This window comes from Anopheles maculipalpis, chromosome 2RL (assembly GCF_943734695.1).
Source record: "Anopheles maculipalpis chromosome 2RL, idAnoMacuDA_375_x, whole genome shotgun sequence".
NCBI lineage: Eukaryota > Metazoa > Arthropoda > Insecta > Diptera > Culicidae > Anopheles > Anopheles maculipalpis.
Genome location: NC_064871.1, coordinates 17548710 through 17564242, shown reverse-complemented (window position 1 = coordinate 17564242; position 15533 = coordinate 17548710). Strand labels below are relative to the sequence as shown.

At 44.3% G+C, this 15533-nt stretch overlaps 7 protein-coding genes across 8 annotated transcripts in view; 2 read left to right on the top strand and 5 right to left on the bottom strand.

The window, feature by feature from the left end:
* The window catches only part of LOC126556713 (mucin-5AC), a 469299-nt gene that overhangs the window by 40075 nt on the left and 413691 nt on the right, over positions 1-15533 (top strand). The gene's annotated exons all lie outside the window — the stretch shown is intronic.
* Positions 1-15533, bottom strand: part of LOC126559387 (histone H3.3A) — a 244656-nt gene that overhangs the window by 24983 nt on the left and 204140 nt on the right. The window lies entirely within an intron of this gene.
* The window catches only part of LOC126557535 (uncharacterized), a 272688-nt gene that overhangs the window by 107155 nt on the left and 150000 nt on the right, over positions 1-15533 (top strand). The gene's annotated exons all lie outside the window — the stretch shown is intronic.
* Positions 1340-2972, bottom strand: LOC126558310 (arrestin domain-containing protein 3-like). Its single transcript, XM_050214305.1, has 3 exons — positions 2915-2972; positions 2378-2532; positions 1340-2271 (listed from the first exon to the last, which is right to left on the bottom strand). Exons 1-3 carry the CDS (start codon positions 2968-2970, stop codon positions 1340-1342), a joined length of 1143 nt encoding a protein of 380 aa, XP_050070262.1. The 5' UTR covers positions 2971-2972.
* Positions 3761-5697, bottom strand: LOC126559829 (arrestin domain-containing protein 17-like). The gene is made up of 2 exons (XM_050216002.1): positions 5553-5697; positions 3761-4845 (listed from the first exon to the last, which is right to left on the bottom strand). The coding sequence occupies exons 1-2, from the start codon at positions 5695-5697 to the stop codon at positions 3764-3766; spliced, it is 1227 nt and encodes a 408-aa protein (XP_050071959.1). The 3' UTR covers positions 3761-3763.
* Positions 6758-7518, bottom strand: LOC126559454 (V-type proton ATPase subunit G). Its single transcript, XM_050215617.1, has 3 exons — positions 7307-7518; positions 7005-7105; positions 6758-6927 (listed from the first exon to the last, which is right to left on the bottom strand). The coding sequence occupies exons 1-3, from the start codon at positions 7386-7388 to the stop codon at positions 6760-6762; spliced, it is 351 nt and encodes a 116-aa protein (XP_050071574.1). The 5' UTR covers positions 7389-7518; the 3' UTR covers positions 6758-6759.
* LOC126556958 (hemicentin-1) overlaps positions 14582-15533 on the bottom strand; it is a 186995-nt gene continuing 186043 nt past the window's right edge. The window contains exon 16 of one of the 2 annotated variants that reach the window (XM_050212538.1): positions 14582-15142. In XM_050212538.1, the coding sequence (XP_050068495.1) occupies positions 14582-15142 (561 nt within the window). The remainder of the gene's footprint in view (positions 15143-15533) is intronic. The other variant, XM_050212539.1, reaches the window with a different exon arrangement.

Below are 15533 nucleotides of genomic sequence, written 5' to 3'. Positions count from 1 at the left end.
GCAGGGTGGCGGTGGTGAGCAACCGGGGTGAAGCTCACCCTCTCAACCGTTCGGTGGACGGTAGAGATAGCGGTGGTGACGGCGGGATGAGTGTGATACTGCTGACCGCGACACAATCAACAACCACGGTGGCCACGGTGGCAACGGCGACAAGGGCAACCCACTACCCCGGAGCAGATGATCTGGCGGCGGCAGCAGACGGTGAACGGGAGCGGACGGCTGCTGCAGCTTGTTGACCGGAACACCACACCGAAACACTTTCACAACCGACTCACGAGCCGCGGGCCCAATTGAATTTTCAGAGAATTTCTGCATTGTTCGGAGATCAAATTTATACTGTTCGCCATTCCACAACGTCAACTGACTTTTCTTGCGTTTTGCTTGGCTGTGTGCGTGGAGCCGTACCGAAACGGGCGAAGGAAAGGTGACGGCGTGTTTCACATGTTTGACGTTTGGTGTTTGACATTCGTGCGGGTTGACAGCAAATGGTGCGCTCTATATTAGGGGAATTTTCGTTGTTTTAGTGAAATACGGCGAGCTCAAGAGGAATAATTTGAAAATATTTTGTAGAAGATACTAATAAATCATTAGTAATTGCAATTTAACGTAGTTTCTAGACATTTCCTACTTTTCCCGTGCATAGACATTTTGACAGTTGAGATTGCAGGGAGTCGTTGTATGCTCGGCAACTTTAACTATTTTATATTTAAATTGATGCGCTTTGTTAGCTACGGATGCTTAAAAATTATGGGAATGTAAGCAAGAATCGAAAAGTCGTGTACGAAGCAGGATATAGCTGTTTATTGATCGAATGAAAAGAGTTGACCCAGTTCAGAAGCTGAAAAGAGCTAATTTTGAACTTTTAAACAGCACTTAAGCATCGTAGGTACTTCTTCTTGGGTTAACGCCCTACTAGATCATGCCGGCCATCGAATGGCTTACTAGAGTTTCTGATACTACGTGTTTGGATAGTCAATCCTCATTGCGGGTATAAGGTCCAAGACCAAGTCCAAGTCAAAAGACTGTCAAAACAGCTATGTTGAAGTTGAAAAAACGACTAACAGTTTAAAGATTTACTTCCTCTATGTCTCACAAAAGTGATATCAATATTATCAGCTTAGAATTTCAAAATGTCCAACTTTTACGATTAATATGTAAATAAAATAGAGTTTTATTCAAAGCAAAGCGTAATAAAATGCTCAATGCAGCTTAAATATTTATATTAAAATCACTAGTACGTCACATGTTGCGCTCGTTTTCGCAGTTTCCTAATTTCTATCACAAGGTAAAAATCCAGGTGGTCATCGTGCTATCAATCTTTTCCCATTCCTCCAACCGTTTACGCTTCGTACGCCGGTGGAGCACTGCTGTGTTCGTTCAGTGTGTCGTTTAGCTTTTGCAGTCCTCCCGATATCGAATAAGGCATAGCAGAGCCTGCCAGCGGTATCTGGCCGATCGTAATCGGTATGTTAAGCTTTATGCGCTTCGTAGAGGCCTGTGGTTTAACGACCAGTGCCAGCTCGTACCCAACTGCTACGATCCGGCTGTGCGTCGTTTCGCTGGACGGTATCGGACCGACGACAATGTTCTCCACAAACCGTGCATCGTTCTCACCCTCGATGGTAGGAATTTTGCGCACCTCGAGCACCTCGTACTGGAGATTGTTCTCCTCCTTCGGTATCTGCGTCTGGGCGATGACGCGCGTTTGACTGGTAAACTTGAGGATCTTCTGGAACTTAATCTCGATCTCGCTTACAGCCACTTTGCTCGAGTTCTGCACAAACACCTCCAGCTCGATCGTTTCGCCCGGTGCGTAGCCAGACTTTGGTGTGGTCGCCGACACCATCAAGGGTCGGGAACGGCAGAACCCGCAGTAGAACGTGATCATACCTTCTGCCTTGGTCGGTATGCACAGCACCTCGTTGCTTTGGTTCAGATCAGACTGACACACGACGGTGAACGGTTGCTGGAAGTTGTGATCAAACTTCCATGGTCGCTCGAGCGTCACCTGCAGCAGATACCGGACGTGGCCGTACTTTCCCTCCATCGAGGTCGGTGCCGCCGGTGGGATGGTGAAATCAAACTGGTACCGAATTTGGTTCGGAGGAAGCTGTATGCCGGCCCCATTTTCTGACCCGGCCAGGTACAGCTTCTTCTTGATGAAGTCTTCCCGGCCCTTGAACTGTGCCTTTACCTTTTTGTTTTTCGGCCCATCCGGTACCTTCGCCTCCCAGAACACGGCCGAATACCCGGAGATAAGCAGACAGACACCTGATGATGAACGCAAAAACAAGTGGGAAAACACGAAAAGGATTAGCAATAATCGATAAGGGAGGTTTCAGCAGTTTCGAACGCACACAAATCATGACGCACTAACCTCGCACTTTTTTTATCTTGGTAAGGTGCAGCTCGATCGTCCCGGTGACACGATCACCGGCCGTAAATATTCCACTCGAGTTGTCATCAAACAGTACGTCGCACTTCACATGCTTGGAGGTCTTTTCCTTCGGCATTTTGCCTGCCTGCTCTAACCTTGAACTTTGTGCAAAACACGGAGGAGTCTGCGTGTGTTTATGGTATAAGGGACCACCCTCAGTCGACCGACGACCGAACCGTACTCGTGCGCCCTGTCCAGGTCAGGTACTGGGCCAACCGTCGATCTGCTCGATAAAAATGATAACGATTCGGTTCGGAAGCTCACACACGGTCCACATTTATCTTTCCCGTAGTTTGGGGATAAAGATGACTTAACGGTTTCCTCGGGCGTTGCGCGATAATGGGAACGATTCCGAAATCGCGAACGAAGATGAAATGTACGGGGTGGCACAGTCTGGTGGCACAGAAACCAATCAAATACCGGGGTTCGATAAAATTACGGACCCATTGCCGTTGTGCATTACTCACTCAACTCAACTCACTTATCTGTCCGTTCGGCAAATCCCGAATGACATTGCGTTCGATGCGTAACATCACAAGATGGTGATGATGGAGGGACGGATTCATTCATCAACACACTCGATCGGCCACATTTTCTTGCAGGTCTCGAGAACGGTCTTGAGATTCGTCGCAGCATCAAAAGTCGGCGACTCTGTACGAGGAATGTGGCGCTTCAACTGCTCGCACACACGCACGTTGCGAGTATAGCAGCGATGCGAACAAACAAAGACACTAATTCTTCCCGATCGCAACCCGTAAGATGGGCCACAACAAACGCGGACAGATTTCCGTTGGGTGACCGGTTGACTCACGGCACCGTCCGCACCGACTAAAAATATACGCACAAACGAGAAGGAGCGATCGGTGAGGGTTGGATCACCAACTCTGCACGCATACTGGCTTGCTGGCTCGCTCCGTTCGCTTGTGAGCAGAACGCCCGGAACGGTACATTTTCCTACTTCTCTTCTGTTCTCTCTTTATGCTGCTTAGTATGCGCATTGCACCAACATAAACGCGTATCGTGGTGGTGGTGATGGAACACCGATCGTAGCACGATCATGCGCGTGAGCACTCCACCAAGACCCTTTCGCTCGCGTTTTGTGCATAGATTTCGTGGTTTGGGGCAGGTCAAGTTATCAAGGACAAAGGAAATTGCATTCATTCTTGCAACGTGTCCAGAAGTGAGCAGTGAAGTGAGTTCCGACATGAAGAGCTAGCTTAGAGTAGCAGAAAAAAAACAAGAATCAAACTCCCTGCTTAGTTTACGAACGTTTTATATCACACATTTTAGCTATTAATTTTTAAACATTGTACTGAGCGTTGAAGGTTAGTCATCGTCGAAATCGCGCGGTGTGTACGGTTCGGAACCCTTCTCAAACTCGTGCTCCTTCACGTCCTCGGTCGACGGTGCCGTGGGAATGTCGATGAGGTTTTCGACGGAAAACGCCCTGGAGGTGGACGGTTGTGCATCGTCTGGGTATGGTGGTGGCGATTCTGACGGTATCGGTAGCTGACTGGTGTGTGCAGCGTCCGTTGGCACCATTCCAAGGGCGACCCGTTCCTTGCTCAACATCTCCATCGGGTAGAGCGTTTTTGGCAATCCCACCGTACCGATCACGATCGGCAACGATAGGAACAGCTTCTTTCGCGATCGTACTGGCCGGATCATAACTGCCACCTCGTACCGCGTCATGATAATTTTGCACCGGTCTTCATCCGTCGGTACAGTCGATCCGATCAGTATGTTTTCCTCGAAAGCTGCATCGTTCCGTCCGGCCACGCGACCGATGGTACGCTCCTCCATGACCGTATACTCAAGGTAATGCTTCACTATCGGCACCTGGCTAAGGAACGTGTCGATGCGCTGAAACTTAACCGTAATGCTGCGCACATCCACACTGCTCTGATTGTTAACATGGATCGACACTTCGATCGCTTCCCCGGGAGCGTATCCGGTGCGGGGTGTCGACGCCGTTACGATCAGTGGATCCGTCAAACCGAAGTAGAACGTCTGCACTAGTTCGGCTCGCGCAGGTTGTAGCATCCGTTCCTGGGCGATGCTTAAATCGGCATGACTTTTGACGACGAACGGCATCTGGAAGACGTGATCGTACTTCCAGGGGCGCTCGAGCGATAGCTTCACCACGTACCGGATGTGACCGTACTTGCCTTCCTTCGAGGATGGTGCATTTGGTGGAATTTCACAGGTGAACGGGTACCGGTAAACTCCTGCCAGCACTTCCAGCGGATTCCCAACATCCGATCCGACGAAGTAGGTTACACTGCCGAAGTAATCTTCTCGCCCGTTAAAGTGGGTCTTTTTGTTTTTCTTGGCATTTTTTGCATCGGTCCCTGTTAGCTTTGCGTTCCAGGACGTCGATGCGAATCCGTTGATACGAAGTGCGATCCCTGGTTGGAAGGCAAGCGGTAAAGAAAAGCGGTTTATTTGTACGGGTGAGTCATTCGGTTCGGGTGAGATAGACAGAGATAGGGTCAATTATGCTGACGAATTTAGCGATTGATTAATTGGGTATAAATAAACGAGAAGTATCGTAGGCTTGTGTTGATAAGATGTGTCACCGATTGATTTGAGTTTATAGATTATCTAGAAGGCATGTACTGGGTGCATAGAGTGTTTTATGTTTAGTTGAGTCATTTGATATTAAAGTGAGATTAATTACAGTGATCTTGTCGAATTATGATCTAGTAACTTTTATATATTGGAGATCTTTGATTGATCATTAACCTAATATCACATCTTGCATTTACAAGCTGCAATCTCTCAAAACTTCGCCAAGAAGTCCGCCAATGGGCGGCCCTTTGGTAGAGACGACGATTGGATCGGTTTTCACAAGACAGATCCATAGTTCCGGCCTGTTCCCCTGTGAAGAGGACTAACTATCCAATTACGTGGTATCAGCAAGTCTAGTAAGCAATTCGATGGCCGGCGTGTCCTAGAAGGTCACTAAGCCAAGAAAAAGTCCACCAAGATTAAGCATTGAAATATATCATGAATCGCGCTTCAAAATCCATTTTAAAATGAAATCTTTCACTAATCACTCACACTCGTACACTCGCCCCCTCCTGAAACACCTGTTCGATGTTTGAATATTTACCTCGAAATTTCTTCGGCTTGTCCAACTGTATCTCTACCGTCCCACTCACGGTATCACCGGCCCGGAAAACACCCTGCGGATTATCGTCAAACTGGACATCACACTTGATGTGTTTGGAGGTTTTGTTTTTCTTATCCTTGCCCATAATTTCCCCCTACAAAAGAACTATTTCAATACGCAAACACACAGCGAGCACAACGGGTAACGACGGTCTGTGCCTTACCGGTTTGTCATACGAACTGATGAGTAAGAATAGCCGAAACCAAGTACCGTAGGGTGTTTCTTATACGATTTTGGTACAGAGTTTTCGATAAGCAACCGAATATGATATTTTAGATATAAAAGGGGGGAAGACAAGGCAAAAAAAACGATTACCGATAAGGAACGCTTACGATTATAGCTTTATCAGATGGGTTCGATGAACATACGGAGCGGGCTGTCAGTGTGAGAGCTTGCATCGGTGTATTTGTGTGAGTCTTTATTGTAATAGTGTAATAGTGTAGTACCGATCAGGTGAAAAAGCTTGTTAAGTGTAAAACAATGCAGTTTAAATTCAAATAAGGGCTCCAGCATGCACGTGTCCAGTCGTCGCCATGGCAATATGGTGGCGCCCTCTAGGGTTGCTTATTGCGAAACAGTGTCTTTGCTCAAGCAGACCATTTCCAATGGTAGAGGAAAGATATCGTCTTATGATAACACCGGTGTAGTGATAAGAGACGAACGTCAGACGAGCAATTTGTTTTCCTAACACTTACTTTATTCAAGCATAACCTAAAGCGTTTCCTTTTTACATAATCTTACAGTAGGGAATTAAAACGTAGTTCGGTGTTGCATCCAGCTTAAGATGCCAGGGAGAAATAAAACGAAACAAAATTTGTGTAAAACACATACACAAAGACACCTATCAGAGGATACTTTCTACTCCCAGACATACCAGGCAAATAGTCTTATCTTGGTGGCGTTCAAAACCTGGACCAGGGTAGTCAGGGAAGCGAAAGCAAATCATCCAAAGGTGATAAAATCAACGAATGTTCCTAATTAGCGAGTCAATCCTGTAGCAGTCGTGTTGCCGATTGGCTCGGTACTGAGGAACCGGGCATGAAGAATCGTTTTGTTCGTCGGAATGTTCGTATGGTGAAAATCAACTCGACCCATGGTGATGGTATGGACAGTGTCTTGGGATCGTGTCGGGTGCCTTGGGCCGGCTCTAGTCGCGCTGGTTTTTGTGCACCTCCGTCTTGATGGCGTACACGAACGACAGCACATCCTGGATGACCGGTTCCTTTTGGGTGGCCAGGGCACGGTTCATATCGTCGATACGGACGCGAGTGTCGGCGTCGATCTTGTTCGATACACCCTCGCGCGATCCAACGTGCTAAAAAGCAACAACAAAAAAACCGTCAAGTTACAGCTATGATTGAGCATTTTTGATAAATCTTTACACTTTCATACCTTGGCTTCAAATTCCTTGAAGGTGCGCTCTCGCTCGGCACGATACTTTTCAATCTCTTCCGTGGCCTCATCCTTGGCCTGCTTTAGACGACGTGCCTTCCCTGGAAGGAATAGCAAAAAAATGGATTTTCATGGTTTAAAAAAGGCCACTTCTGCCTCACTATTTCAGGTCGCTTTCGAACTCCGTAATCGTGCACAAACGACCCACAACAGGTGGGTCATGTGACTGCTGTTACGCGTTTTCTTCTTTCTTCGCCGCAGTTTGACACTCTTCCCATTTGAATCGCTCACAAGAAACTTACGTTTGCGCGCTTCGCCAACCTTGTCGGCGGCCTTCTTTTCCGCGGCCAACAGCTGCTGGATACCCTGGGTGTTGCTGGCCATCGTCAAAAGTCCGGGCACGGGATCTCTCTAGCACGAAGCGAACTGAACGTACCGACGAACTAAAGGAAAACGAGTGCGCGCAATCCGTCCGTCTCGAAGTCACAAGTTGATTTGAGTTGAACGTTTTTTTTCTCTTCTTTGATCATATGACAACTCTCCCCCCCTCCTCCCTTTGTTGCACTGTACCTACCGCCGAGCAGGCGTACGGGTGGTACACGTGATAGCAATCCCACCCTATCCCACGTGGGAGAAAGAGAACACCAGAGAGTGCGCATTGGTGTAGGTTTTTACTAGTGGGTTGAAGTGTTTTCGATGCAGTGCTTGATGCAACATGTTATGCTGCCTGTACACGATAGCAGGGGAATACCTTTTTTTTATCGTGCTGTTTGTCTTGGAGTTTCCAAATATTATTGATATTTTAATATTATTTAATACTGTACATTATCATTTGCACAGAAACACTATCAAATTATTTACAATTGATTATGACGGTCCAGTGCCGTATTGTCACCCTATCCAATTCTTCATAAATTTTTAGTTCAAAGTTATGTTACGAACAGAAAATTTTTGCGTTGTTAAAACATTTCTTTTTTCTTGTGTTAACGGCCTTCTAGGTCACGCCGGCCATTTGCTTGCTGATACCAAATAGTAAGATAGTCAGTCCTCACTACTATGAAACGGTCCGGATGGGATTTGGACCTCGGTCCTGCCATGGGAAGAATGGTGCCAATGTAGCCCCACCACCGGGCGCCCCCATTATTCATAAAAAAAACTCTCTTCCGGTCTCTTCCGCGCAGGTAATGTTTGTTTAATTGTAATATAAAAATAGGTACTTTTAAACATATTAAAAATTCTTGGGAGCTGGTTAAAAAACCGTGGGATGAAAACAAAAAAAAAAAGACTGGAAACCTGTCTTGACCTGACCAAAAAAAAAAAAAAAAAAAATCATGGAAAGCAGTCAAAGATACGTGAGAAAGCGTTTAAATACCTTTTCACAAATGCTAAATTAAATGGGAAAGCATAAAAAAACGATCGAAATATCATGTCAAATTGTTTTCAAAGGTTTCATTTCCCTCCGAATTATTGTGCAAGGCTATCGTGGCCATAACCCTAAAAAAGCAAACTTGCTTGCAAGGAGCTGTAAAGAAAAGCTTCAAGGGGGATAAAGCTTTGACGAGCTTTTCACAAATATTAGTATTAACGGAAGCATATTAAATAGAATCAAATTAAAATGAAACATAAAAAAGGTATCGTTTAAAAAAAAAAATTGGACCATAAGGCTATGAAGGGTCAGATTGGAATAAAAATAAAAGAACAATTTGTGAAAAACATATTAAACGAACAAGCAAATGTGTAAAAATTTCTTTCACCCATTCTTTTCACTATCTCTACACAATGGTTCACAATTTAGAAAAAATGTTTTTATTTAAACCGACCGTTTTTGTGTTTGTTTGTTGTCCGCTTCACCTCTAATATTCATACCGTCAACAATTCACTGCTACGCCCGTTCTGTACCTTCCACTTCTAAACGACTTTCGTTATGCGTTCCTTGCTTGGTGATGATTTGTTCACCAGGGTTTTCGTTTGTTCGTTTGTAATTAAATAATTCTTTTCCACCTTTCCACACTTCCATACACTTTACTTACTTCATCTGTACAAATTAAACTAGTTTTGCTTGTTTGTTTTAAAAAGTTTCAAAGAAACTGGAACCATTGCTCCTGCCATTGGTTTGCCTTAACATACGACGGTGCTTTGTCGGACCGTCCGGCCAAGCCCAGTCCAAACCCATGGAAGGTGATCTGCTCTGAACCACCCTGACTTCAATTCTGGTGCCATCGTTTATAGAATTTTAAATAGAAAACAAGTAATCTGAACGGGGCTCTGACTTGTGTGTGTGTGTGTGTGTTGTGAGTGGGAAAAGATTGCAGCACCGAATGCACCCGTACCTTGAGCCATCCTGTGCTGTGAAACTGTGCCTCACGTCTTAAGGCTCTCGAGGGCTTGTACAGCTGGTTTCGGGTGAGTGTGTTTGTTTGGGGGGCGTCTTCCAGGCGTTCTTCATTACATTGTAAACGGTACGGTGTCGCTGTGGTTTGTGTCAGTGGTTCACTTACACGCTAGTATGTATAATTATGTACACAACATTTGCCCGAAGAAAGGTTCGATTCTTGGGGAGGGTTCTCGCTTTTCCACTGGATTGGTTTGTGATGTATTTAAATTTTTATTTTTTTGTTTATTTTTTTTTATAACTGTCCAGAGAGTGATGTAGAAGGATTGTGACCAGGATGCGGACGCACTAAAGCCCTGGTTTCACTCCGGTTGCCCTCCCGTATGTACAGTATAGATAATTGGATTAAATTCTACCCTAGGTGTGAGTTTGAGTGTTTTGTTAACCTAAAACAGATGGTTTGTTAGCTTACGTACGATCCCACCGAGTCGTGCGCTTGTTTGTTTGTTTGTTTTGAAGTGATACTTTTAGCAAAACTTGGATGACATTCATGATGGTTGCGGTTGATTTTTTTTGCTTCTTGTTTTCAATTACCATCTTGCCACGTCCCATACTTATACTACACGTAGGAAACAAACTCCTTCCTACTCTTCTGTATCATTTGTTCTTTCATTTCCTTATTCGATTTTGATAAGAATTATTATTGTTATGGTTCTTCCTCTTATGTACACAATTATTCTAATCCTAACAACGTGTGGCGAAAGGTTTTCGTTTTTTTTCCTTTTTAGTTCAGAAGATGTTGTGAAAATGTTTTTTTTTGTAATTTGTGTTTGTGTTTAGTTGCTTTCTGTCCTTTGCTTACTTGTTGCTGTTTAATTGCATTTGTTTCACTATTACACTTAGTAACTTTCCGCCCATCCGGGCTGTTTTTACTTCAACTATAAAGAATGTGTGTTTTTCTTATGTTTCTGTGTGTTTGTGTGTTTTTATGAATATTTTAAGGTCAGTTCTTTGCTCACTCAGTAGGTTTGTGGAGCGAGTATTCTTAACGTAACCGTATGCTAATTCTTCAGTTTCGTGCCATTTTGCTTAGCTTGTGTCTTGCTGTTATTACTAATACTTCACTGTTACTTGTCCAAAATCGCTTTACTTATCTTTTTCATTTATTTTATTGTTTCATCTCGTTAGGTAGTGGATCAAAAGTTGCAATAAATTTTAATTTGAAAAAACCTACAATTACAACAATCATTCCAGCACAAGAAATTTTCATTTGATCGTTTTAAAAGTACATCAGACAGGAGGAATTTGGTGGTTATTTTTCACCTTAACATGCGAATCGCGCTATCGAAAAGAGGTGTGTGCTGCATGAATAAAGCGATGTGTCGCATAAATAAATCCACGTTAAGGTAGAAACCAAACAAAACAAAAAAAAAAAAGAAAACCCTCTCCCCAACATGAGTACTTCGCGACAACGCGTACCAAAAAGGGAGGAAATTAAAACAGCAACATAATACAACGAACAAAACGGGAAACGGCATAAAACATTACATCCATACTGGAACAGTGTGCGGTATAGGTTAAAAGCAAACGAACATAACAATTTAGGTTGATGAAGAAAGCACTTTCCCCGAACAATGCGCAAAAAGGGGTGACGGGTGCGGCACCGCCGCGAAATCGAATGCGAATGCCGGCCGGATGCTTCGGACGCGCTATTTAAATTAATTATTAATTTTAATACTCTCCCGGTGCTGCGGAAGTCGATAAAATGGAGGAAAATATTGAAGCTGCCCAGGGTGGCGGCCACGAGATACGCTTAGGCTTCACCGTGTAGGTGGGGTGCTTGTGTAGACGGGCCAAAACTTTGGAATTTGAAATTTGAAAGCTTTTCCGCCCGTTCCGCCGTGCGTACGAGTGAGCAGCGCGCTCACCGAAAATACGATCCTTCGAATGTACTTTCCATTTCCAACTCGCCCAATTCACAAGTGCATTTTGCCGAACATTATTTTACCAACGAGTGCGCCAACTTTTGAATACATGTTTGGAGTATTTTTATTTGGTTTTGCTGCTGTGTCTTACCGCTCGTACAAAAAGGCATTATGCGGGCCATTTCCACAAACGCTCGAGTGTCATTAAAGGGGGTTTCCCCATCTTTTTTTTTTAACGCGGAGCGTTCGTATGGCATTTTTATTTCAACTCTTTTGCCCCTTTCGCGAACGATGATGATGATGATGAAGATGTGGGACTGTTGGTTGGAACATTTGTACAAAAAAGGGTCATCCATTCGGTTGAATAAACATTTGTGCTCAGCGTGTAAAAAAGCTAGGAGTGCAAGCACGTTTGAATGGATGATTCTGTTTTGTTTTGCTCAAGCAAACCCGAACGAGTTCTAACTAAGTACCTTTGCAGTGTAACTCCCAATTAAATCGTATTTCAATAATTGGCCTTCTACATTACACCGGTTGCAGGCTGTTTCGTGTTGCTGTACCATACCTTTTCAGAGCGAGGTAACGTAAACTAAAAAAAATATGTTTGCTTTTTCTATTTGTTGCGATACTTGTCCATCTATGCGGTTTTTTTTGTTGCTTCCTTTTGTATGGTTCTCGCATAGAGCAAGGTTGAAACTACATGATAAATTACACGCGCCCGATAAGCAAAGTAAGTGAGTGTTGCTTACACTTGCCGCCATTTAGGCGTAACGAAACTGCCAGCAAATGGGCTCAGTGAGTCAGCGATACTGACCCCCGTGAGTGAGCAGTTTTTATTGTGGTACGCTTTGTTAAAGGTTAAAGTTGGTGGAGTTTGGGCACGCGAATCGGATCCTTGCGTATGGAATGGATATCACTAACTACTACACTTTATTAGGGGCTGTTGCTCTTGGAACGGTAGAGCTAACCCCGCTCGGGAAATAGCAATGTTGGTTTAGTTATATGTAGAATTAATGAGCTGTCCGAATCCATAACCTATGTAAGACAAAACAAGCCATCAGAGAAAATAATTTTATTAGTTACAACTATTCATTCTTGTGTGGGATGTGCATCATGAGTATTGATGTCAGCTTTAGCTCCACATGTAGGTCATCTGGCGCGTGGTTTCGATGTCTAGTTGTCGACAGGTCAAGGACCATGAAGGTGGTTAGGGAGCAGATTAGTCGAAAAATGAATCGCTCGATTGGAAACTGTGCAGACCATCATGAAGAAGGAATAAACTCCTGGAAAAAACCGCACAAGAAACTCAAATTACGAAGGCAACTACCATGATGCGACTGGAAAGAGTCAAATGGGTATTGTCAAAGCACGCTGATAAGGAGTTCGTCTTTTCTGATGGGAAATTCTTTGTTTAGCAATAACCACACAATGTCCACTGTGATTGGTGGAGTTTGCCAACGTTTGTCCAGTATTCTCTCATCCCAAATAAACCAAATAAACCAATAAAACCAACGTCCTGGAGAAAGGTTATGGACCCGATGCTTTGGGACCTCTACGGCAAGGATCATTCAGGAGAATTTGACTAATTTTATCTAGAAGACCTTGTGACTTCCTAACTCTCCAGATTTTAATCCCCTGGACTTCTACGTATGACCAATTTGAGAAGGTCATTTGCAAAGATTCCGGACGATATGCGAATGGATCAGGTTTGAGAAACGCTCCAGATTGTATGCCATAAATGTTCTGAATTCTTCAATGCTTTGCAATAAAAATTCAATCAAAACCAATATCTTTTATTTTCATTTTGAAAGTGTACACGAACTCATTCGTACACTCTATGGATACTTCAGGAATACAACTTTGTGCTCCAAGCCAGTTCGTAAAAGCTAAACCTATTGATGCTGATTGTACAATACCGAACGAGGTTTGTTCTGTGCCACTCGCAAGCACCTGCCATGATGCAGTACACACTTAAACCAACGACAGAACACGATCGAATCGATGAAAATCGTCCAGCCATGAATTCATTTCGTGATTCCACATTTCCGCAACCACCCGTTTACATCACGCACAAATAGAAAGGAGCGGTTGACGCAGTGGTGACACCGGCAAAACTCGTGTCCAGCTGAGGATGGGACGGGCGAGTAAATCTACATAAATTTTCCATTAAGCAGCAACATGATAATCTTACGATTCGGCCATCATGAGCGGCCCCATACAACACGAACACGCACAGGTCTTTAATTTCATCAGCGCACTAATAGCACCAGACAGGCCGACCGGATAGGCCGATGGTAGACAACGCAATGATTGTTATTAGCGTTATTATTGCTAGAAATTATCGCGATTTAGTGATGCGTTGTAACATGGTGTGCTGGAATTTGCACAACAGCGTTCCATCGATTGAATGTCGTTTGCCACACTTCCTTTTCGTACTTAAACACGCATTATTGGTTGGAACATCACTTCAATTTAAATACACTTCCTATGCCTTATACCGGGATGACCTCCGCAGTTTGACAAGATCGTACAGGTACAGTGCTTGCGGTTGGCGTGCTTAAAGAACTGTACCCAAGATGTTGCGGTGCTTCAAAATTGACTTTAAATCGGTACGCATCGGTACAGGGCGGGACTTAGGGTTGGTGCATTCGAGTGTGTGCCTTGCGGTTTCGGTGTGTTTGATTTGATGAATCGCTGTCAATTAATTATGCCACAACCGCATCGGCCCGACATACTGGAAATAATAGTGATCGAATGCACATATCGCGGCCGACCGATTGTGTGGTTTTGGAAGACGTTAACCGACGTTGCCTGATGCCCGGACGGGAGAGTAGCTAAAATAATTAAATTATAGTGATTTGTTGTGTTTGGACAACACACGCGGAGCATGTTAGGAAGGAACTTGTGCTGAAATGATGTGTAATCTCGTAGTCTTAAACAGAATATAGTTACGATTAAGTATCATTCGTTTGTTGTAAAGGTTAGCTTTGTCGAACAAGTGAAGATGCCGAAAAAGCCTAAAGGAATGCTATCCGCATTGCATCATTTCCTTACTAAGAAATATAAAACGTTCTGAACTTGGTTTAGTTTAATTGATTGTTTGTACATCCGTTATTAATTAAAATTTAAAAATAATAATCAAAAACTATCTTTGGAAAGAAAACCTTCACTTGAATTGGACAAGTTTTTAAAGTGTAATTTGAGCAGTTTAGGGTTCGTTTTCCCTTAACACGATTTTTTTGACCTTTCCCTTCCTTCTCACTCTCTCTCTATCATGTTCCTATCTCACGATTTGTGCTGCCACCATTCCGGTGGCACGATTAGACGCAGCTTTCCTGCTGGGAAAAGGCGAGCGGTGTCCGCACGGTTACGATCTCCCTTAGGTATTGCTTGCTACCGTTAGCCGTCGGTATCGAGGGTGACTGAGGCAGGGTGTGCGGTAGCTGCAGTGGCGAGTGCGCCAGGACGGCAGGACCTTGATGCTGCCCGAGCGGCTGCGATAGCTGCAGCAGCGAGGCAGTCGTCGGTGTGTGGGGCGTGTGAGGCGCATGGTGTTGATGGGATGACGCCGGTTGCGTTGCGTCCTGCTGCAGCTGCAGCGTTAGTGGATGGTGATGGTGTTGCTGGGCAACCGGTGATATTAGCGGGAAGGAGTTACCGGTCGCGGACGCACCGACGGACGATGGTATCGTTGGTGGTGGGCCCACCGTCTTGAAGCTGCCCCCATGATCTATCTGTGCGTAGATCGTTGGCTCGTCGAAGTAGTTGTAGGCCGGAGGCGGAGGCAGCTTGTTCAGATGGTTGTTGAGATGCGTTTTGCCGCTAGTGTCGTCGTGCGGTATTGCCAGGGCCAGCTCCGCGTAATGCACTTCATTAGCTGACTGTGAGTGTGTGTGCCGGTTGCGATTGGGTGGGAGTAGAAGAATATTTTTCTATTAATGGGATTGTAGGTTAAAAATACTGTGAAACAAGGGGAGTCATTTTAATTGCTGTATGAAATGTTGAAAAAAAAAAAAAGTTTGTATGAAAACATTTGTAGTAAAATGTGTGAAGCTATTAACTACATACAAATGATGAAAAAGCCTCCAATGAGTTTAGCAGGGACGTCTCTATACGCACCGATGAACGTTAGTAAATGAGAATGAAGTTGATTTTTATTATACTACATGAAATGGCTCATTAATTTGATGGTTTTTTAGTGTAATGTATGTAGTCGAGTTAACCGAGTATGCCCGGGATAAGGCAAAGAATAAGGAGGAAATGCCTTATCAA

Bases quoted from the DNA above. Each gene is read 5' to 3' on its own strand.
- LOC126558310 (XM_050214305.1), bottom strand. From the start codon at position 2,970: ATGTTACGCATCGAACGCAATGTCATTCGGGATTTGCCGAACGGACAG. The intron at 2,533-2,914 runs GTTGAGTTGAGT...ACAAAGTTCAAG, and splicing joins CCGAACGGACAGATAAGTGA to GTTAGAGCAGGCAGGCAAAA. The intron at 2,272-2,377 runs GTTAGTGCGTCA...GTTCATCATCAG, and splicing joins CAAGATAAAAAAAGTGCGAG to GTGTCTGTCTGCTTATCTCC.
- LOC126559829 (XM_050216002.1), bottom strand. From the start codon at position 5,697: ATGGGCAAGGATAAGAAAAACAAAACCTCCAAACACATCAAGTGTGAT. The intron at 4,846-5,552 runs GTAAATATTCAA...CCTTCCAACCAG, and splicing joins CAAGCCGAAGAAATTTCGAG to GGATCGCACTTCGTATCAAC.
- LOC126559454 (XM_050215617.1), bottom strand. From the start codon at position 7,388: ATGGCCAGCAACACCCAGGGTATCCAGCAGCTGTTGGCCGCGGAAAAG. The intron at 7,106-7,306 runs GTAAGTTTCTTG...TATTCCTTCCAG, and splicing joins GGTTGGCGAAGCGCGCAAAC to GGAAGGCACGTCGTCTAAAG. The intron at 6,928-7,004 runs GTATGAAAGTGT...GTTGCTTTTTAG, and splicing joins TCAAGGAATTTGAAGCCAAG to CACGTTGGATCGCGCGAGGG.